We start from the raw sequence: 22,580 nt of genomic DNA on the forward strand, positions 1-22,580 counted from the left end.
ACATTTTACATGTCCATCAGTGAATGGGTAAACAAAATGAGGAATATTTACACAATGGAGTACTACTCAGCAGTTAAAATGAAATTCTGATTCATGTAATAATATGGATAAACCTCAAAAATATTATGGTAAGTGAAAAAAGCAAGGCACAGAAGACTATATATTATTTGATTCTATTTACTTGAAATAAGGAAAATAGATCAATGGTTGCCTGGAGCCAAAGGTGAGGATGGAGAGTAAGTGCAAACAGGCATGAAAGAACTTTTTGGAGTAGTAGGAGTCTTCTAACACTGGATTGTGCTGATGCTTGCACAACATAACATTAAAATTAGTGAATTTTATGGCATGTAAGTTATGCCTTAATATAGCTATTTTTTATAAAGACACTATATAGCACCTGCAAAATGAGAAACAGATGGATTCTTCACTAAATGGTGATAGGACAACTGGCTACTATCCACATTAAAAAAAAAAATTAGTTCCTTACCTCACACACCACACACAATTCCAACTGGTTTAAAGACCTAAGTTTTTTTTCTTAAGAGATAGGGTCTTGCTCTGTTGCTGAGGCTGGAGTGCAGTGCAGTGGGATGATCCTGGGCTCAAGGGATCCTCCTGCTTCAGCCTCCGGAGTAGCTGGGACTACAGGCATGCACCACCACTCCTGGATAATTTATTTTATTTTATTTTGTGTAGAGACAGAGTCTCACTATGTTGCCCAGGCTAGTCTTGAACTCCTGGCCTCAAGTAATCCTCATGCCTCAGCTTTCCGAAGAGCTGTGATTACAGGCATGAGCCTCTGTGCCCAACCCTAAAGATCTAAGATCTGAGTCCTTTTTTTTTCTTTTTTCTTGAGACAGGCTCTTGCTCTGGTATCCAGGCTGGAGTGCAGTGGCAGGAACACAGCTCACTTGCTGCCTCGACCTACTGGGCTCAAGTGATCCTACTGCCTCAGCCCCCCAAGTAGCTGGGACAACAGATGTGTGCCACCACGCCTAATTTTTTCATTTTTTATAGAGACAGAGTCTCACCGTGTTGCCCAGGCTGGTCTTAAACACCTGGGCTCATGCAATCTTTCCCCCTCAGCCTCTCAAAGTGCAGGGATTACAGGCATGAACCACTGCACCCAGCCCTGTGCCCATTTTAAAATCAGATTGTAGAGATTTTCCTTATTGTAGCAGCTGTTTATATAACCTGGATGCTAATCCTCTGTTATAAATTCTGCAAATATTTATAATAAAGTCCTTAAACTTTATTTTAGTGTCATTTTTTATACCTGAGTTTCCAACTTTAAAACTGTGGGAAAATCACTTGAGCCGGGAAGGTTGAGGCTGCAGTGAGCTGTGATTGTGCCACTGCACTCCAGCCTAAATGACAGAGCCAGACCCTGTCTCAAAAAAGAAAAAAAAAAAAGGAGGGGGAGGGGCATGGGGGACAACATAGGAATATGCAGTTTGCTAATGTGGAGATTGTAAAAGTTAATACATGTATGAGAAGAAGCTCTGTGTCACTAGTAAGCATAAGAATGCAACTTAGAATAATGATGTGGCAGAAATTCACAGCCATCAGATTGGCAAAAATTTAAGTATGGTATTAGCACTTATCGGGGGAACCAGCCCCCAGTATTTCAATGTAGGTTCTTTTCTATTTTCCCTAAGTGTCGGCCGGTCTGAGAAATAAAGGGAAAGAGTACAAAAGGAGAAATTTTAAAGCTGGGTGTTCGGGGGAGACCTCCCATGTCGGCAGGTTCCGTGATGCCCCCTGAGCTGCAAAACCAGCAAGTTTTTATTATGGATTTCAAAAGGGGAGGGGTGTACAAATAGGGTGTGGGTCACAGAGATCACATTCTTCAAGGGGAATAAAATATCACAAGGCAAATGGGGGCAGAGCGAGATCACAAGACCAGGGCGAAATTAGAATTGCTGATGAAATTTCATGTTCCACTGGGCACGCATTATCATTGATAACATCTTATCAGGAGACAGGGTTTGAGAGCAGACAACTGGTCTGACTAAAATTTACTAGGCAGGAATTTCCTAATCCTAATTAGCCTGGGGGCGCTACAGGAGACCGGGACTTATTTCATCCCTTTTCTGCAACCGTATAAGACAGACACTCCCAGAGCAGCCATTTTAGAGACATACCCCTGGGAATGCATTCTCTTTCTCAGGGCTGTTCCCTCCTGAGAAAAAGAATTTAGCGATATTTCTCCTATTCGCCTTTGTAAGAAGAGAAATATGACTCTGTTCTCTCTGGCCCCACAGGCAGTGAGGACCAATAGTTATCTCCCTTGTTCCCTGAAAATTGCAGCCATCCTGTTCCTTTTGGATGCCCAGATTTCATATTGTTCAAACACACATGCTCTACAAACAATTTGTGAATCCCTGCAATCATCACAGGATCCTGAGGCGACATACATCCTCAGTTTATGAAGATGACGGGATTAAGAGATTAAAGTAAAGATAGGCATAGGAAATTATAAGAGTATTGATTGGGGAAGTGATATATGTCCATGAAATCTTCACAATTTATGTTCACAGACTGCACTAAAGACAGGTGTAAGAAATTATAAAAGTATTAATTTGGGGAACTAATAAATGTCCATGAAATCTTCACGATTTATGTTCTTCTGCCATGGCTCCAGCTGGTCCCTCCATTCAGGGTCCCTGACTTCCTGCAACAAGCACTGATGAAGATTCTCATAATTGCAATTGGATGTAAATTGGCACAACCACTTTTAAGTACAATGTGGCATCATTTAGTTATATTAGTATCTACAATTTGGCAATGCAATAGCTAGATATAATCCTAAGAAAAATACAAGAAGATATGTATAACATCTGTAATCCCAGCTACTCAGGAGGCTGAGGCAGGAGAATCGCTTGAACCCAGGGGGCAGAGGTTGCAGTGTTGAGATCGCGAGAGTGCTGAGATCGTGCCATTGCACTCCAGCTTGGGTGACAGTGAGACTTTGTCTCAAAACAAAAAGAGGAAGGAGAAGAAGAAGAAGATAAGTACAAGTATGTTTACTGCAGCAGTGTTCATGATAGCAGAAAAATTATTTTTCAAAATTGTTTTGGCTATTCTGGATCTTCACATCATTTGGGCCTCTGCCTCCTTGTGGCAGGAGGGAAACAAAGTAATAGTGGTAGGAAGGGAAGGTGTGCTGGAAAATGCTGCTGGCAATTCAGTGAACTTCAGGTGGGAACATTTCAAAGTGTAGATTTGTAGGAAGTAAGGGTTTAGGGTATGAAAGTTTTGTGAACTAGTAAAACTTTCATATGGACTAGCATTAGTCAGAAAATTGGACTAGATATTCCCCAGGTCCCCTTCAGACCTGAACATTCTGTGGTTCTTACATATTTAAGCTTTACTAAGTGACTTTGGATACTCTAAGTTAGTTACTATGTGACAAACTCAAGAAGTAGAATAGTGGATTCATATTATCTCATTTAACTTCTGGAGGAGTGCTTCATGCAAAGAATAATATCAACTGGGGGGAGTAGTGTTCTTATCTCATATCCAGATCTTCATAGTAGTAATTCTGATACCTACTTTTTCTAATTCCTAGAGACAGAGTAATGTAGTAGTTAAAAACTTGGACTCTGGAGTCAAACTGCATTGTTTTAAACCTGGCTCCTCTACTTACTAGCTTCATAACCCTCGCAAGTTACTTATCCTCTCTGTAAACTGGGAATAATAAATAACAGTAGTTATCTCCTAGGTCTTGAGGATTAAGAATGAACTTAAAGCACTAAAAACAATATCAATAATGAAAACAATGTAAATCACATAGTATGGACTGGTAAGTGTTAATTATTATTAACAGAATGGCTTCAATCGTAAGAGGAACAAATGACTCATGGTGCTTTCAAAAAGGTGAGAGGCCAGGTTATCTTTAAGCTTTTCAAAATGAAGGAGGAATTTTTTTTCCTTTTTTTTTTTTTTTTGAGATGGGGTCTCACTCTGTCGCCCACGCTGGAGTGCAGTGGCACAATCTCAACTCACTGCAACCTCCACCTCCTGGGTTCAAGCGATTCTCCTGTCTCAGCCTTGCGAGTAGCTGGGACTATAGGCACGTGCCACCACACTCAGCTAATTTTGTGTATTTTTAGTAGAGATGCGGTTTCACCGTGTTAGCCAAGATGATCTCAATCTCCTGACCTCGTGATTCACCCGCCTCGGCCTCCCAAAGTGCTAGGATTACAGGCATGAGCCACTGTGCCCAACCAGGAGGATTTTTTTTTTTTTTTTTAAAACCTTTTTCTCCCTACCATCTTTCATTTGCTAGCTTTCCCTCTGAATTCAGAAGTTTTAACTGGAAGGTGTAGAAGCCTCTGCCTAAGTGTAGGTGCCTCTGCCTTAACTGAGGCAATGTATTTTCCTTACCATAATGTTTATGACCTGTCATCATCACCAGCTGCTGTCCTTTTTTTCAGGTTGGGCGGCAATTAGAAGCTGAGCAGGCCTACAAGTACATGATTAAGGTATGACACAGATGCCTCTGTCATTTGCCTGCCCCATGTTGAGGGTGGGAAATTAGGAGGGAGGTACTGGCTTAATTCAGGATTTTCATAATGTGAATATTTTTCTAGAGGCTTTTCTTAGCATCTTTGCCATTGTTGAGGGGCTGCTGGGTTTGTAATAATAACCTATGTATTATCATGGGTGATCTTTCTTCCAACTCTTTAGAGAGAATATATAATAGTTAATAGAAAGGTAGCCTGGGAGTCAGTCAACCTGAATTATGATTCTGGTTTTGCCATTAACTTACTGTGTTGGCCGGGCGCGGTGGCTCAAGCCTGTAATCCCAGCACTTTGGGAGGCCGAGACGGGCGGATCACGAGGTCAGGAGATCGAGACCATCCTGGCTAACACGGTGAAACCCCGTCTCTACTAAAAAATACAAAAAACTAGCCGGGCGCGGTGGCGGGCGCCTGTAGTCCCAACTACTCGGGAGGCTGAGGCAGGAGAATGGCGTGAACCCGGGAGGCGGAGCTTGCAGTGAGCTGAGATCCGGCCACTGCACTCCAGCCTGGGCGGCAGAGCGAGACTCCGTCTCAAAAAAAAAAAAAAAAAAAAAAAAAAAAAAAAAAAAAAAAAAAAAAAACTTACTGTGTTAATATTGTGGGCTTCATTTTCCTCGTGTAATATGTAGGGGTTGGTCTAGTCTAGGGGGTCAGCAAACATTTTCTGTAAAGGGCAAAATAGGAAATTTTGGGGGATTTGTAGGCCAAATAGTCTGTTGCAACTACTGAACTCTGCACTTGTAGTACAAAAGCAGCTATAGATAATACATAAGTGAATGGCTGTATTCCAGTACAATTTTACTGACAAAAAAACGGGTAGTGGCTGGGCATGGTGGCTCACGCCTGTAATCCCAGCACTTTGGGAGGCTGAGGTGGCTGGATCACAATGTCAGGAAGTGGAGACCATCCTGGCTAACGGTGAAAACCCGTCTCTACTAAAAACACAAAAAAATTAGCAGGGTGTGGTGGCTGGCACCTGTGGTCCCAGCTACTCAGGAGGCTGAGGCAGGAGAATGGTGTGAACCCGGGAGGTGGAGCTTGCAGTGAGCCGAGATCATGCCACTGCACTCCAGCCTGGGCGACAGAGCAAGACTCCGTCTCAAAAACAAACAAATAAAAAACAGGTAATGAGCTGGATTTGGCTCATGAACAACCCCTGGTCTGTTCTATCAGTTACATATACATATATATTTTGAGACAGAGTCTTGCACTGTTGCCCAGACTGGAGTGCAGTAGCACGATCTTAGCTCACTGCAACCCCCACCTCCCGGTTCAAGCGATTCTTGTGCCTCAGCCTCCCAAGTAGCTGGGATTACAGGTATGTGCCACCATGTCCAGCTAATTTTTGTATTTTTAATAGAGACAGGGCTTTGCTATGTTGGCCAGGCTGGTCTCAAACTCCTGGTCTCAAGTGATCTACCCACTTCAGCCTCCCAAAGTGTTGGAATTACAGGTGGGGGCCACCATGCCTGGCCTGTTCTATTAGTTATGAATTCCAAGTAACTTGACTTGAAAGACAGTGGTTTAAACAAGTTAGTTTTTTCTCATCTAATGAAAAGTCCAGGGCTCATACCACAGCTCCACAATGTCATCAAGGAACCCAACATCTATCTTTGTGCTGCACTAATTGTAGCATGCAGTTTCTATCCCTCATAGTTGCAAGACAGCCAGTGTAACTTTCTATCATATCCATGTCTCAGGCAAGCTAAAGAACAATAAGGGAAAAAGGAAAAAGGGGCCATGCTACTTCACTTCCCTTTAAAGGACTTTCCCTAAATAAAGGGCTTCTCCAGGTGTCCTACCCAATGACTTTAGTTTACATTTAATTGGGCCACAATTGGTCATGACTACCTCTAGCTGCATGGGAAGCAGGAAAATGTGGCTTTTTAGCTGATTGCATTGCTGCCTTGAAAAGAAATTAAGATTTTGTTACTAAGAAAAAATCGGTATTCAGTAGGCTCCTAGATGCCTCTACTACATTTCTAGATTCTAACACTAAAACCAGATCTAATATAAGCCTATGATTTCTGTCTCTGATTCCCTGATATCACTTGCCAGATGGGAATACTATGCATTAGCCAAGAGATGCTGGTAATAATGTGAACACTTTTTAAAAATAAAAAAGTAGACTTTAATGAAGTTATCTTACAAAAAAATGTACAAATCATGACTGTTCAAAGTGCTTGATGAATTTTCACAAAGTAAACATATCCATGTAACCAGGACAAGGTTCTAAGGTCTTCTACTGGAGTTTTCACGAAGTAGGGAAAGAGGAAGAGCCAATTCCATCCCCGGGAACTATGTTCTTTAGCTGTAGCCCCACAAAAGCAGGGTCTTCAAAGCCACATAAAGTATATCACGTATGACATATATATTTCCATTTCTTTCTCTTTCATGTAGCTGAAATTGAAAGATGAGGCTCTGCTTGCAGAGATCCACACACTACAGGAAACAGTTGGCTTTGGAAATCCATCTTTCTGATACCCCTCCAGCTGAACAATTTTCCGTATGGGACTCTTGAGTTCCTTTCCTTCCCAGAGAGTTTCACCATATCAAGTCTGCAGCTGGAGAATGAAAGAATCTTCACCATAAACAGAGACCCATTCATTTATTTCCATTGGCTGTGTTACTGGATGTTTTACTGGTTGACAAGAAACTGGGTCACAATAAAAAATGAAGATATGAAACTCAAAATTCATCAGTGTGGTTCTGGAGTTAATGTATACTGAATTATATGTAGGTATTTAGTTATATAAATAACTATAGTGTAATTGCTATAATTATATGGCATATATATACATATAATAAAATTAAGGTATAATGGGGTCATTATTAGGGTTTCTGATGAAAGCTTATTGGATCACTCCTGGAGGAAGTCTGGTGCTAAGGTCTCTGGCCAGGTTCAGTTAACTGAAATACAAGAATTAAGGCATAGGCCGGGCGCGGTGGCTCAAGCCTGTAATCCCAGCACTTTGGGAGGCCGAGATGGGCGGATCACGAGGTCAGGAGATCGAGAGACGATCCCGGCTAACACGGTGAAACCCCGTCTCTACTAAAAAATACAAAAAAATAGCCGGGCGAGGTGGCGGGCGCCTGTAGTCCCAGCTACTCGGGAGGCTGAGGCAGGAGAATGGCGTAAACCCGGGAGGCGGAGCTTGCAGTGAGCTGAGATCCGGCCACTGCACTCCAGCCTGGGTGACAGAGCAAGACTCCGTCTCAAAAAAAAAAAAAAAAAAAAAAAAGAATTAAGGCATCATTTTCAAAGGTGGCCCTGGAGGAAGACTGCTATGCTGGGTCACTGTATTAGGGCAAAGAGCATGTTAGCCCTTTGGAACTAACAATAAACGAAAAAAGCTGAATAGAGAGGTCTTTGCTGAAGGTGGAGCTATTGACACCTTCTCACTACTGACACCTTCTCACAGGCATCTTCATGGATCTAAACCACTAGGGCTCCAAGGAGACACCATTTCCCTCATCACTGAGGCCATATTCTAGGGCTACAGATGTTTAAAAAAAAAAAAAAAATTATACTTCACCTCTGCCCTGGATCACAGCACGGCAAAAGCAGGAATAACCTCTCCTTTATTTTTTAAGGTGTGATTGCCTCGACAGGGGTGGGATGACAATAGGAGGAAAGGTGAGAGGTAAATTAGTTTTAGTTAACGAGAAGGATAAAGTAAACTCTAGTCACTTATAATCCTTCTTCTAGTCTCAGCCCTGACACTACCTCCTCTGTGAAGTCTTCCTCAGCAAGCATTAAGTCTGCCTTCTCTGCTCGCTCTCCTTGCACTGAGTACTATTGATCGCCCTAGTTTCTCCGCTGTCATCTCACGGTCTCCCCAGCGGACTGTGAGCTCCACGAGGAAAGGACAGCGCCCTTTAGTATTTGCCTTCTCAGCGTTGCGCCTGGGCAGCAACGCCTGCAAGATGGATGGATGGTGTAGCATTTCTCTTGGAGCGCCTGGGATTCGCCCAAAACTTCTGACTCCAGCAGAGACTCAGAAGCCTGAGAGGGATCGCACCGTCACGCCCACAAGACACCAGGAGAAACGTCTCTTTTGCAGCAGTTTAAGGTACGTTAGGGGTCACCGTGTTGCATTGTGGGAAGTGTAGGGCGGCAAGCGGAAGAGGCGGGGCGAGTGGACCATCCGCTTCCGGAGTCAAGGTTTTCGGGGTTTGGACGTCTAGGTGGTGCGGCCTGCAGTTTGTTTCTGTCTGTCTTCTGCCTTGCTAAGGCCGTAGAGCTGGTGCGTGCGGGTAGCGGGGCGCTCCGAGGAGCCGTATGCCGGCGGCGCCATGGTCCACCTCAGTGAGTCATCGGGTCCCCGCGAGACGTACCGGGCGGTCACGGGGCTCGGGAGTTCGGGGCCGGGTCGGGCGGTGCTCTCCCAGGCGCGATGGAGGCAACCCGAACCTGAAGCAGCCACACTGCCTTACATTTGATCCTCCTCTCAGTTTTTTCCCCACTTAATCACCGGTGAAAAATTTCCACCCCACTGAAGCAGCTAAGGTTCGCACAAGGTCACAGAGCCTAGTGAATGGGAAGCCCATGCCGAGTGGGTTTGGGTATGAGGAGGAGGTCATTGCTGGCTGGAGTGGCCAAGAGGGGTTTCACAAAGAAGAATAGCATCTAAACTGAATTGACAGGAATAGATTGGAAGTGAGACATTTCAGTGGAAAAAGGGAACTGTGCTGTCTGTGTCATTTTGCCCTTTCTGTGCTGTTTTTTTTTTTGTGTATCCTAACCACCTGTTTTTCTACAGGTCCTCTCCTCTACAAGTCCTACCGTGGGGGCCACTTAACCATCCGCCTTGCCCTGGGTGGCTGCACCAACCGGCCCTTCTACCGCATTGTGGTTGCTCACAACAAGTGTCCCAGGGATGGCCGTTTCGTAGAGCAGCTGGGATCCTATGATCCATTGCCCAACAGTCATGGAGAAAAAATCGTTGCCCTCAACCTAGACAGGATCTGTCATTGGATTGGCTGCGGGGCCCACCTCACTAAGCCTATGGAAAAGCTTCTGGGTAACTCAGTTCTGGTCTTACCTTATTGAGGGGATTTTAAACTGAAGTCAGCTCCAGGACAGTGGGTATAAGAATGATTTTTGGCGGGGCATGGTGGCTCATGCGTGTAATCTCAGCATTTTGGGAGGCTGAGGCGGGTGGATCACTTAAGGTCAAGAGTTCGAGACCAGCCTGGCCAACGTGGTGAAACCTCGTCTCTACTAAAAAAAAAAAATTAGCTGGGCGTGGTGGCACACGCCTGTAGTCCCAGCTGTTGGGGAGGCTGAGGCAGGAGAATCACTTGAACCCAGGAGTCGGAGGTTGCAGTGAGCCAAGAGCGCATCACTGCTCTCCAGTCTGGGCAACAGAGGGAGATTCCATCTCAAAGAAAAAAAAAGAATTATTTTCGTTCCCTCTACACTGCTCAGGACTGAAGTGGAAGCTGAAGTTGTGATCTAATTGGCATTTTGAATCTGGAGGCCCCTTTTGTGGACTCCTTTGTAAGACTTTTTGGGTGACTGGTATTTTATGCTAAAAATGGGAATAGTATGTTTTGAATGGTCATCTGTCAGTTTATCTTTTTTAAAGTAAGGGGAATATTATTAGGAAGTAGACATCCACTGTCTCCTTGCCGGGGAGAAGCAGTACAGAGTTTGGCAAGTGAGGAGCATGGTTTGCATCCATGCACTGGGTCAGATCTCAGACCTCAGTTCTGTGAGACAGAGTTCCTAGGGAAGCATTGGCTTATACGGTGTTATAATAAGTGAAAAATCTGTTGCTTTTAGGTCTTGCTGGCTTTTTCCCTCTGCATCCTATGATGATCACAAATGCTGAGAGACTGCGAAGGAAACGGGCATGTGAAGTCCTCTTAGCTTCTCAGAAAACAGATGCAGAAGCTACAGATACAGAGGCTACAGAAACATAAGTGAGCTGACTTTAGTGAGCATAGCAGTGGGAACAAAGTCAAGGTTCTCTTGAAACACTCTGCAGAGATCTTAATTTTGTTAGATTTGGAGTTCAATAAATGGAGTATCCTGAGTTGTCCTTGCTCTTCTGGCCTGACCTGCACAGGGCCCATGGAGAGATTTATTCTTGTGTGACTTAGCGCTGGATGTGGGTACTAATTAGCTTTTTTGGACTTTGTCTTGGGATAGACAGTGACTGTGGGAGGATTGGACTTTTGAGTGGGGCTCTGGGTCTCTTGGACAACTTTACAATCTACTGGCTTCCAAGACATCCTGCTTCAAAACCCCCAGCCAGACTATTCACGGCTTGTTCAAATCTTCATGTTCATCTCGCAAGTGTAAGAACAGTTACCTTTCTTACTGATTTTGTAATTGGAGATTTATATTGTCTTGCTTAATGCATATTCTTTTTTTTTTTTTTTTTTTTTGAGATGGAGTCTCGCTTTGTTGCCAGGCTGGAGTGCGGTGGTGCAATCTCAGCTTACTGTACTCTCCACCTCCTGGGTTCAAGCGATTCTCCTTCCTCACCCTTCCGAGTTGCTGGGGAGCTACAGGTGTGTGCCACCACACCCAGCTAACTTTTTTATTTTTAGTAGAGATGCGGTTTCACCATGTTGGCCAGAATGGTCTTGATCTCCTGACCTTGTGATCCGCCCACCTTGGCCTCCCAAAGTGCTGGGATTACTGGCGTGAGCCAGCACTCCCGGCCTTAATGCATATTCTTAAATATACAAATGTAAATTTGTTATGAAAATTGCTTTTGGGGTTTAATAACCTACCTTTTAGGAATGAGAAACTGCTGGGCTTAAGGGAGTTCAGAATGAATCAAGATTGAACCATTCAAATGTGGCTGTGATTTCTGCATATATCATAGATGGGATCCTTCTGAGAATACTGGAATAGGGAATTAGGACACCAAGCCAATTCAGCTGTGAACCTTATTCTTGTACTTTTCTTTCTTGCTGGTAATTTTATGGAGACGGTTAAGAAACCTGCTCTGTGTTAGGATAAACTGTATACCAATAATTTTGACAACCTGTGATGAGTGATGCATTTTACTTCCTGTATCTTTTCCTTCCTACTTTGATGCCAGTAATTTATAAGGGATCTTACAGTTTGAATGTATTTGAATAACTTCAGTATACTTTAGCTCTACTTTTTTATTTGACTCACAACTATCCATAGGTCTCAAGCATTCCCATGTGTTTTAAAAGCCTGAAGTCAGTGAGATGAAATTCAACATCAAGAATTTGAAGTAACTTGTGAGGAAATAATATAAAGATACCATTGGGGCAATGGCTCACACCTGTGATCTCAGCACTTTGGGAGGCTGAGGTGGAAGGATCACTTGAGACCAGTTTGAGACCAGCCTGGGCAACACAGCAAGACCCCATCTCTACAAAAAATTTAAAAATTAGCTGGGTGTGGTGGTGCTCACACATAGTTCCAGCTACTCGGGAAGCTGAGGCAGTAAGATCACTTGAGCCCAGGAGGCCGATACTTAACTGTGATTGTTCCGCTACAGTCCAGCCTGGGTGACAGAGTAAGACCCTGTCTCAAGAAGAAAAGAAAACATTACATAATTTGGCTACAGCATAATAATTAATTTGATTTTCTGGTTTTTTGAAAATTTTAGTTGCAATAAAAGAGTATTTCAATGTGCTATTTCAATTTTCAGTAGCAAATGTGTATATAGAAAAATGTTAAAATTGATGTATTTGAGTACCTTAAAAAATATGAGAAACTGGAAGAAAGATAATATCGTAAAGCACCTACATATGTCCTAGGCCTTTTGTGTACAAGATTATTCGTGACGATTGTAAGGCATGAAGGTAGGTAGGATTATCTCTGTTTTACAGATAGGGAAGCTGAGGCCTAGAGGTGGAAACTTGCCCAGTGATGTAAGATTCATACCCCAGTTGTGCCCTCCTGGAAAGCCCTTCCCAACATATTATGTTGTCCATAGAGGGGAAAAAAATGAGCAAAGACAGATGTCTTAACTCTGTTATGTGACTAAGATATAGGAAATTTATAGAGGAGGTTCTGTCAATGTGCCCACTTATTTTGTGTTTTATGTTCTGAGAACGATTACCAGCCATCTTAAATTCTGTGGTTGGCAACCCCCCCCCGGGGTTGTTGCTGGTTGGCCCCTGCTTGCTTTGAGACTTTGATGCCAGGGCAGGTTGAGAGGAACTGACTTCAGCTGAGTTTGATCTTGGATGTGGGAAAGAGAAATGCTTTGAAAATCATGGCAACCCTGGGAGGTTTAAAAGATATTAATGTATCCTGGAGAGTTTGAGGCTTTGCAGAAACTTATTGGCAGAGCAGAATGATTCTGAAAAATGCTAAATCAGTCGGGATAAGATTTGATAAGGTATTTTTCTGCCAACTCGGGTATTCACTTAGCATTGTTTATCCTTTGTCTAATACATGTATACGCATACTTCCTTTGTGAGCTTCTCCTACTTCCAAAGTTTTATCCCCAGCTTCAGCCTTGCTTTGGGTCTCCAGGCCCAAGTTTCTCACCATCTCTTGGATGATTGCTCCAGCCTACCCTGCTGCCACCTGGGATCCAACATGTTCAAACCCAGCTGTGAACTTCACAGATTATTAAAAGAAAGCGCCTTTGCTTCAGCAGTTTGTTATTAAGACGGGGGCTTGGGTCATGTTACCTCCACCAATGTGTAAGGTGAAAGTCCTGTTAGGTAAGAGTTTTTGTGTTTTGTGCTTTTTGGGTTTCAGTATAGAGTTTTTCCTGCAGGGCTAGAGGGAAAGTACCCCAGCATTTCCAACCAGTGGGGTGCAAAATTATTTGGGCCTACAGCTTTACCTGTTCCTTTCGGGAACATTTTTGAAAAAAAATCTGTTGAACCATGTGAAATTGCTGAATGCTGATGTTTGGCCATTTTCTACTTAAAAAATAGGCCAGCAGTTTGTAAATTCAAGCTAATATATGAACTTTTTGAAAAAGCTGTTCTGGGACACTAAAAGGTAAGACGGACGCCAGATTTCCAGAGCAAGGGGAGGAGAGAACCGAGCAACATCACTTCCTTGAAGACCTGGCTCCTGCGCGCGGCCGGCCTAGGACTCCGACTCCACGCGCCAGTGTTATTTACTCGGGCCCGCGCCTGCCTCGTCACGGCTCGTTTTGCGGCCGCCGTAAAGCGCGGATGCGCGCGGGCGGGGGGGGGTGGTCACGCCCCTTCAGTGCTTGTGACGCAGGCGCCCTGGGCATTTTGGGCGGGAAAAAGAAGCAGTCCTGGGTTGTACCCGGCACGGTTGGCAGCAGCTGCTTCCTCTGAGGTCGTATCCCTGCCCGGCATGGGGCTGCTGGAGCTTTGCGAGGAAGTGTTCGGCACCGCCGACCTTTACCGGGTGCTGGGTGTGCGACGCGAGGCTTCCGACGGCGAGGTCCGACGAGGCTACCACAAGGTGTCCCTGCAGGTACACCCGGACCGGGTGGGCGAGGGCGACAAAGAGGACGCCACCCGTCGCTTCCAGGTATGCGGGGTCACGCCCCGAGGCCGACGGGCCGCCAGGATGTCCCCAGCCTTTTGGCCGCCGGGCCCCGTCCCGGGGGAGCGCGCTGAGCTCCGCTTGGCGCCGCCTTCTGATCTTTATTTCTCGCGCCGCGGTTTCGGTGGGAGGAGCAGGGGCGATTTACGGATACTCTCTGCCCTCAGATCCTGGGAAAAGTCTATTCCGTTCTCAGTGACAGAGAACAGAGAGCAGTGTACGATGAGCAGGGAACAGTGGACGAGGACTCTCTTGTGCTCACCCAAGACCGAGACTGGGAGGCGTATTGGCGGCTACTCTTTAAAAAGGTAAAGGACTCTGGAGATTTCTTTATGGCTGTTACCATCCATCAACAAACCTTTATTGACTGCCTCTAAGATCTTGTATTTTGTGTTAATTTTGTAGGAATTAGAATTTTTGAGTTTGGCCTTGAAATATAAATACACGCACACTTACTGAAACAGGCTTTAAATTTCCTGTTAATGTGATTGTTGCACTGAAAAGGGCAGATTTATTTTTTTTTTGCAGGATGTTCTTTATTTTACATATCCAAATGTAAGTCCTGATTCTGGATCTCCTTTCACCGTTGGAAACTTCTCTGGTCCCTAGTTAGCAGATACGAAGATTGGATTTAAAAAGGAGGACTCCGGAAAAGCTTAAAGCATAGAAAATTTGGTTCAATAATTTCAACTCAAGCAACTGTTGCATTGCAGCAATTCAACACCTAACTCTAGTTTTACTAATGTATCTTTTATTTAAAGTAAAATCCTCAAAGTTAAAGCAAATCTCCTTTGTTATCAGATATCTTTAGAGGACATTCAAGCTTTTGAAAAGACATACAAAGGTTCGGAAGAAGAGCTGGCCGATATTAAACAGGCCTATCTGGACTTCAAGGGTGACATGGATCAGATCATGGAGTCTGTGCTTTGCGTGCAGTACACAGAGGAACCTAGGATAAGGAGTATCATTCAGCAGGCTATTGACGCTGGAGAGATCCCATCCTATAATGCCTTTGTCAAAGAATCGAAACAAAAGATGAATGCAAGGAAAAGAAGGGTAAGATTTTGAATACTGTTGATTTATATTTTGACTGCTTCCAAAAAGGATTTGAGGGTATTTACAGCAGTGGAAGTAAATATAAAACTCCAGAAGTAAGGACTAGGGTTAACTTGATCTACAGTTCTGATCTAATAAAATGGGCATACCAGTTCATCAAGAGAAACCTTTTTCTAGTATGTTGTGCTTAAGATGATTTTTATTGCATAGATTGTTTAAAATTACCATAGTAAAGTAGCACTGAAATCTTTTTTCTTCTGGGCCAATTCTTATAGCATTGCTGAGGCATTTCTCAGGAGATAAAGTTAGTGGAACCCAGGTACACAGGATGGGCAGTGATCCTTACTCGGTTGAGGGGGTAAAAAGAGAATGAGAGAGACTGTCTTGTTAAAAGTGCAGATTTTTGGGCCTTTGCCCAGAGTTTGATTCTTGAGTTGAACACAGAATTTCTTTTCTTTCTTTTTTTTAAAGAAAAACTTCAGCCGTCCCCAACCATTTTGGTACCAGGGACCTGTTTTGTGGAAGACAGTTTTTTCAGTGACAGTGGGGGTGAGGAGAGTTGGGGGGCGGGTAGTTCAGGATGAAACCTTAGATCATCAGGCATTAGATTCTCTTAAGGAGCACACAACTTTTAGAACCATTGCTGCTCTCATGAGTGCCCTCAGGAACTTTTCTGCAGCTTTTACATAGGAGATGCATGCGGAGAGAAAGCTGACGTTTTTGATTCCGGTGAAAATTCAAAGGGCCTGTTTTGCCTAAATAAGAGGCTGACCTTTCTGGTGAGCTGAGGGGAGCAGTGGAGTGTATATCAAGAGCATTTTGGTTCATAGGCTACACCTGCTAAGACTCAAGCTGACAGTCAAATCTTAAGTTGTTCATTTCCTGAGATGAAACTGAGCACAGCTGCATTCACAGTAGACTGTTAACTTGAGAAACTTCCCTAGAGTTTGAGGAGAAAAATGGCATAGTTTTGAGAGACTGTTCAACAAACCTTAGGGGGATGCTGAATTTAAAGAGATAATTTGAATACAAGGAAATGGGTGTCTTATTGGGATGGGGATTCTAATGTATCATCATCCTCAGTATTAATAGCATTAATTGCTAGTTAGAAAATTCACAAGGGGTGTTGGGGCATCTTATAGTTGTTACCCTAAGGTGTGCTTGTGGTATTTTGTAAACAATGCTCTAGGAACACTTGGCAAAGGAAGGCTGTTTTGAAATCAGGTAAGTAAATGTTAAAACTGAGTTTATTGATGTTGTTTCTTCTGACTACCCAGAAGTCATTTTAAACTGGGGTTGTTCACAAGGCACCACCAGTCCCATGTAGTAAATTGGGTTTCCAGGGGAGGAATTGGAAGTACCTGTATCCTGGCAATTGCATCATTTTCTTTCTTTCTTTTTTTTTTTTTTCCTTCTTTTTTCTAAGAGATGGCATCTCACTCTATCATCCAGGCTGGAGTGCAGAGGCATGATCACAGCTCAGTGCAGCCTCGAACTCCCAGGCTGAAGCCATCTTCCCACCTCAGCCTCCCTAGTAGCTGGGACTACAAGCACATACCACCACACCAGGCTCATTTCTTTTATTTTTTGTAGAGATGAGGTCTTGCTGTATTAACCAGGCAGGTCTCAAACACCTGAGTTCCAGTAATCCTCCCACCTTGGCCTCCCAAGGTATGGAGATTACAGGTGTGAGCCACCATATCTGGCCTCATGTTCCCTTTTATCACCATGTGATTTATGAGTGCCAAAGTACTTCCTACCTCTAGTAAGTAGAATTGGGGAAAAAACAAATGGTAATTGGAATCGGAGGATCTATGCTTGCTATCAGCATTGTTGCCTTTTAATGAATGACATAGTTATGTAATTCTGTTCATTTTGTCTATTCATATAATCCTCAAATTGAAACAGTATTATAGATTTGTTTTTGGGAAAGAGAATGTATTTTAAGCATTTTCTGGTGGCCCTGAGTCTCATGTGAGTTTCTGTTTCAGGCTCAGGAAGAGGCGAAAGAAGCAGAAATGAGCAGAAAGGAGTTGGGGCTTGATGAAGGCGTGGATAGCCTGAAGGCAGCCATTCAGGTAAACTTGGCAGTTTGTTGCCACATCTTTAATGATCTGATTCCTATTGCTAATATTTTCTTTGGAATGTTGTATTTTGTTTTCTTCTTTTAAGACATAAGTCGCATACCATCCGTTTGTCCTTTTAAAGTGTACAGTTTGGTGGTTTTTAATGTATTTACAAAGTTTTACAATTATTAACACCAATTGTAGGACATTTTCACCATTCCAAAAAAACTCCTACCCATTAGTAGTTACTCCACTTTTCCAGCCCCTGGCATCCACTAAGTACCTTCTGTCTATGGATAATGTTGTGAAAGCTTGTGTTTTAACTTCTCAAACAGAGCAGACAAAAGGATCGGCAAAAGGAAATGGACAATTTTCTGGCTCAGATGGAAGCAAAGTACTGCAAATCTTCCAAAGGAGGAGGGAAAAAATCTCTCAAGAAAGAAAAGAAATAATGGAATTTTTCTCTTCAAAGGTCCTTAGGTGTAAATTGATGCCATGGTAGGCAAGGTGCAGGCAAGATTTGAAGGCAAAAGTCAACTCTTGAGAAAAGGTGTCTTTCCAGCCTGAATTTTTCAGATTGAGTAGACCAAGCATCTTAGTATTTCCTAGAAAGCACTTGACATTGTGTGAGGTCTTACCAGAAGGAACTTGGTGGTGACGGTTGGGAGGGCGGAGGGAGGTAGTGTCCTTCCTGACAGCACTTGCCTCCATAGATCTTCGGTACACAGAACTCTTATCTAAGATGTGGTTCTGTTCATGCTGTTTTCTGCAGTGTGCGTGTCTGTTAGATTAGGCTCTCTACCCAGCTAGAACATCTTCCAAATACTTGCTGGACAGCTGTCTTCCACATACTTCCCAGTTTACATTTGGTCTTAATGATCTTGAATAGACCCTCTCTTCATTTTACTCAGCCAGGTTTTGTACTGATGTACGGGTGTTAAATTACTTCAAGCATTTTTGTAAGAGTTGTATATGATTAAATAAAAAAAGTAAAACATGATGATTAAGTTCTGGGGGCTTTGTAAATGATCCCAGTAAAAATGTGACCTAGAATAAATGCGAATGGTGTTTAGGATGAGAGAAAAGTGGAAAACAATAGCCCCTGTCAGCTTTATAATAGAGAGCTTGGTTTCCCTAGCATAGAGAGATGTGTGTTGTAGTCCTGCCACTGATTGCTGAATGTCTTTCACTGAGCTTGTCTGAACATCTGTCTCCTTTTATAAAAGTTATTACATCAAAACAAAGAGTGAAATACAAACTTGTCAAACTGTATGTATTAAATATGTCCAGTTTTTTGGTTTAAAAAAAATTGCACCGGCTTTGAGGGAAAACAAGGTGAGGGAATTGGGCTAAATGACTTCTTAGAGGCCCCTTTCTGACTCTTTAACTTTGAAAGGCAAGCCATATTGATCTAATTGTTTTTTTTTTTTTTTTTTTGAGGTGGAGTCTGGCTCTGTCACCCAGGCTGGAGTGCAGTGGCCGGATCTCAGCTCACTGCAAGCTCCGCCTCCTGGGTTCACGCCATTCTCCTGCCTCAGCCTCCCGAGTAGCTGGGACTACAGGCGCCCGCCATCTCGCCTGTCTAGTTTTTTGTATTTTTTAGTAGAGACGGGGTTTCACTGTGTTAGCCAGGATGGTCTCGATCTCCTGACCTCGTGATCCGCCCGTCTCGGCCTCCCAAAGTGCTGGGATTACAGGCTTGAGCCACCGCGCCCGGGTGATCTAATTGTTATAGTGAACTTTTGGTAATGGTTTGTGAGAACAATACAGAGATTTTCATTTCTATTTAGATGAGTTGGTATGAGAATATATGGAACTTTTTTAGGAACTGTTTAAATGTTTGATTTTTAGACTATTAAATATGCCATATGCATAAAGTAAGCCTTTAGCTCTAAGGTAAAGATGACACATTTTCAGTTTGTGACTACAAATAGGTTAAAAATAGTTTTTAATTGTATTAAAAATATAATTTAGTGCAGGTTCTTTGAAGCATCTGTCTTCATATGATGGCATTAGAACACCTTGGTATAAAAAAAAAGTTATTGCAATTTATGATTATTGAATTTATCCATTCTGAAAATTAATAAGATCTAAAACTGGCATGACAATCAAGATTTGTATTTAGTGAAATTTAAAATAAATTTAAGCCATAGTTAAAACTGTTGCTGCTTTCATGAATGCCCTTAGGTCCACAGTAAAGTCAGAAAGCTGAACCTCTCCTGCTGTTTATAGGATATGTTTATGCTGAATTAATTGCCAGGGTTTCTTAAACTTTTAGGGAATTATACTTTGGCCCAATAGTAGATTCTACAAATTATTTTTTGACTTCCTTTCCTTAGAGTTGCAGGAGAATATCTGGCAAGGTGCATTTAATATTTGGAAAAAAGATATGACCAGTAACCTACTTTAGGAAGAAAATAAGCATAACCCGGCATCAGGTAGGCATCATAAGGTTGAACTGTCCTATCTAAAAAAATATGCAATATACTTTATTACAGAAGTTACTTTAATGCTTAACATTTATGTCTTTAGTTACACACCCCTTCCATTTTAATCTGTTAATAGGGTAGGACATCTAAAGAGAGTTTTAGAAATGACGTCTGTTGGATGAGGTCAGATTTTTGATAGCAAAATGACTTAAAACTGAGTATAGCTCTCCAGAAATGAACACAAGCTGAAGTATTCTGAAGCCAGTGATATTGTCACTGACCATTTGCTGCTTTTTATGTATGTGTGAGCTCATCAAATCCTATATGATTGAACTGATCATTGTTAAGAGACAACATGAGCAGTGATTTGGCTATTATTCATTGTTGCATCTTTGGGTACAAACTTTTCTTTCCAATGGAATAGGTTAATTTCTGCTGAAAGAGACAGTAACTGGAGATAGAAAAAACACGCATGTCATTTTTGGCGGCTGTGCTGTTTTGTTCTTCAGTCACTTGTGCCAAAATCACCCTTCATGAAGATGGTTTCTAGTCGATCTTCTATACAAGCTCTACATCACTTGATGACTGAATACGGCTTCATGAAATCTCGTGTTTCCTGCAGCCTGACAGGTTCTTCTCATTTGCCTTATGGTCCCTGCCTGGTTCGAGAGACTGGTCCGCCTCTGCTTTGAGATTTTGTAGACCCATGTAACTGAGGACCTGTCAGATGACATAGAGTAACATTAGTAGGCAGTCTAGGTTTGATAATAACTCTCAAGTTTATAGCTAAGGGCTTTTTTGCTCCAGTTATGAATTGGACTTTCTTAAGGTATGAAAGCAGTGAACTAGTTTTGCAGAAGAGCCCACTAATTAAAAAGAACCAAGATGTCTGATTTACTCACTTCAGTGTTAACATTAGTTACACCTTTCTTTATTTTTTTGAGATGGAGTCTCGCTCTGTGGCCCAGGCTGGAGTGCAGTGGCACTGTCTCAGCTCACTGCAAGCTCCGCCTCCCGGGTTCACACCATTCTCCTGCCTCATCCTCCCAAGTTGCTGGGACTACAGGTGTCCACCACCACACCCGGCTAATTTTTTGTATTTTTAGTAGAGATGGGGTTTCACTGTGTTAGGATCATCTCGATCTGCTGACCTCGTGATCTGCCCGCCTCAGCCACCCAAAGTGCTGGGATTACAGGTGTGAGCCACCACACCCGGCCAGTTATACCTGACTTTCAATGTAGCTGAAATGGTAGTTCAAATGCAGATCTGAAAGCATTCAAAGACTCTACCAGACAGTGCTACCGGGAACTGAGCTGGGAAATCACTTGGACTACAAAGATGGTTTGAGGCAGACTAGTTTTTTACTGTAGTTGCTGATTAATCTTATTAACAGGAAACATCTCAACTGTTCATTACTTATAAATTTACCTTGAGCATATATAAGAATGACCCTGATGGTGGTAAGACTGTCACAGGAAGAATTAAGACATCCTGCAGCCTGGGCAACATAGTGAGACCCTGTCTGTACAAAAAATAAATTAGCTGGGCATGGTGGCACTGCTTATAGCCCCTTGTGGTAGGCTTAGGTGGGAGGATCCCTTGAGCCCAGGAGTTCAAGGCTACAGTGAGCCATGATCGTGCCACTGCATTCTGGCCCGATCAACAGAGTGAGACTGTCTCAAAAAAAAAATCCCTCAATTTTCTCCCATCACTTCTTTGTTAGTATATCTACAGAGTATAGTTTAAAGATAAAAAGAGTTAATGGGATAGAATCAGACTTAGCATATCCTGATGGTTTAGAATTTCTTTTCTTACCTTGGCCTAACAGATTAACTAATCAAAGCAGTTTAATCCATAGGAATATGACTTTTGCTTACATAACAAAATCCATGCCATGTTCTCAAAGAATATTTTGAACGTTATAATAAGGACTAATTTGGGTTAAACTTTTTAGATTAGATTAAAAAACAAAGCAGTTTACGAAAGTAGTGAGAAGTTAATTTACATGGTGTGAAGAAAACAAGAATTGAAACTTTTTGGCTCTGAGCAATAGAACCCTCCTAGCTTTTTATTATACCTCATGTTCCAAAATGAATTTTAGGTGATTTACAAAGATGTGAGAAAACAATAAATCCAAGAAAATCTGAAAGAAGGGGAAACAGATGTAGGAAAAAAGACAAAGGCTGAGTCTTAACCACACAGTAGTAAATAAGGGCCGTGGCTCCACCTGTACCTGCAGATCCCCTGCCAGGTCTGGCCTGATGCGGATACTCAACTGCACACGAGCGACGATACTGTGTATCCAGCTAAAAGAGAAAAAGAGGAGACACTTCTTAGGATGCAGCTTCTCACAAAGGATAATATTTATCAGGTTCACAGGAAAACCTTGAAATCAACAGTGTAAAAGGCATAGACTACCAACCTGAGGGAAAAGTCAGCTGAGTGCACTGTGTTGAATTTCAAGTAGAAAACCCCAAGCCAGATGCCCACAAAGCCATTTATTGTAAAAATTGCATATTCTTCAATGTTATTACTATGCCGTTAAGAAAATCAGCATTTATAAATAATCTGTATGGTTTAATATTTCAGTTAGCTTCTAAGGGAGTTTGTCTGATTTCTTTTTGTTGGCTGCTGCATATATTTTAAATGAATGCTTTCATTTAAAACAGAACCAGCCTTTTCAGCAACATTGAAATACTTATGACTTTACCACCATACTGAAATTTAACTTTACATTTACTTTTTAGCGTTATGAAATGCAAACATTTCACAGTTACCTCAAGGAATTAAAAATTGTAGAGATATGACTAAAATATTAAAATACAAATATCAGATAAAGCTATATATGACATCCTGCTGGGGCTTATGGATTAAAAACATCCCCCAGTAGTTCCCTTGAGAGAGCACTGAAATCAAGAGATTTCAGGAAGTTTTTTTCTGGTGAAGCCCCTATATTTTTGAGATCAAGGGTCAGCAAACTTATTTTTTGTAAAGGGCCAGATAGTTATTATATTA

The 22,580-nt window shown here is 42.5% G+C and overlaps 4 protein-coding genes and 1 long non-coding RNA gene across 24 annotated transcripts in view; 3 read left to right on the forward strand and 2 right to left on the reverse strand.

Annotated features, from left to right (window-relative positions):
- The window catches only part of CFAP70 (cilia and flagella associated protein 70), a 115,990-nt gene extending 108,767 nt beyond the window's left edge, over positions 1 to 7,223 (forward strand). For all 13 annotated transcript variants that reach the window (XR_012417810.1, XM_065520892.1, XM_065520891.1 and 10 more), the window contains 2 exons: positions 4,440 to 4,487; positions 6,930 to 7,223. Coding sequence is in view for 12 of the 13 variants with exons in the window: in XM_065520892.1 (XP_065376964.1) it covers positions 4,440 to 4,487; positions 6,930 to 7,010 (129 nt within the window). In the remaining variant the exon portion in view is untranslated. The remainder of the gene's footprint in view (positions 1 to 4,439; positions 4,488 to 6,929) is intronic.
- Positions 6,637 to 8,571, reverse strand: LOC102122727 (uncharacterized). The gene is made up of 2 exons (XR_280657.4): positions 8,066 to 8,571; positions 6,637 to 7,185 (listed from the first exon to the last, which is right to left on the reverse strand). It is a non-coding gene; the product is annotated as an uncharacterized lncRNA (long non-coding RNA).
- Positions 8,572 to 8,700: 129 nt separating this feature from the next.
- On the forward strand, positions 8,701 to 18,135 carry MRPS16 (mitochondrial ribosomal protein S16). 4 transcript variants are annotated; one of them, XM_074001850.1, is made up of 7 exons: positions 8,701 to 8,838; positions 9,293 to 9,553; positions 13,489 to 13,998; positions 14,181 to 14,321; positions 14,815 to 15,069; positions 17,061 to 17,147; positions 17,471 to 18,135. In XM_074001850.1, exons 1-3 carry the CDS (start codon positions 8,826 to 8,828, stop codon positions 13,797 to 13,799), a joined length of 585 nt encoding a protein of 194 aa, XP_073857951.1. In that variant the 5' UTR covers positions 8,701 to 8,825; the 3' UTR covers positions 13,800 to 13,998; positions 14,181 to 14,321; positions 14,815 to 15,069; positions 17,061 to 17,147; positions 17,471 to 18,135. The 4 variants fall into 4 exon arrangements, with proteins under 4 accessions (XP_073857951.1, XP_073857950.1, XP_005565584.1 ...); XM_074001849.1 differs by lacking the exons at positions 13,489 to 13,998; positions 14,181 to 14,321; positions 14,815 to 15,069; positions 17,061 to 17,147; positions 17,471 to 18,135 and adding exons at positions 10,318 to 10,835; positions 11,683 to 12,168; XM_005565527.5 differs by lacking the exons at positions 13,489 to 13,998; positions 14,181 to 14,321; positions 14,815 to 15,069; positions 17,061 to 17,147; positions 17,471 to 18,135 and adding exons at positions 10,318 to 10,457; positions 11,683 to 12,168.
- Positions 13,740 to 18,135, forward strand: DNAJC9 (DnaJ heat shock protein family (Hsp40) member C9). Its single transcript, XM_065520906.1, has 5 exons — positions 13,740 to 13,998; positions 14,181 to 14,321; positions 14,815 to 15,069; positions 17,061 to 17,147; positions 17,471 to 18,135. The coding sequence occupies exons 1-5, from the start codon at positions 13,819 to 13,821 to the stop codon at positions 17,585 to 17,587; spliced, it is 780 nt and encodes a 259-aa protein (XP_065376978.1). The 5' UTR covers positions 13,740 to 13,818; the 3' UTR covers positions 17,588 to 18,135.
- Positions 18,136 to 19,623: 1,488 nt separating this feature from the next.
- Positions 19,624 to 22,580, reverse strand: part of FAM149B1 (family with sequence similarity 149 member B1) — an 82,168-nt gene continuing 79,211 nt past the window's right edge. For all 5 annotated transcript variants that reach the window (XR_012417813.1, XM_005565518.5, XM_005565519.5 and 2 more), the window contains 2 exons: positions 21,799 to 21,871; positions 19,624 to 20,284 (listed from right to left, as the gene is read on the reverse strand). Coding sequence is in view for 4 of the 5 variants with exons in the window: in XM_005565518.5 (XP_005565575.2) it covers positions 20,211 to 20,284; positions 21,799 to 21,871 (147 nt within the window). In the remaining variant the exon portion in view is untranslated. The remainder of the gene's footprint in view (positions 20,285 to 21,798; positions 21,872 to 22,580) is intronic.

The sequence above is a fragment of the Macaca fascicularis genome, chromosome 9 (assembly GCF_037993035.2).
Source record: "Macaca fascicularis isolate 582-1 chromosome 9, T2T-MFA8v1.1".
Classification (NCBI taxonomy): Eukaryota; Metazoa; Chordata; class Mammalia; order Primates; family Cercopithecidae; genus Macaca; species Macaca fascicularis.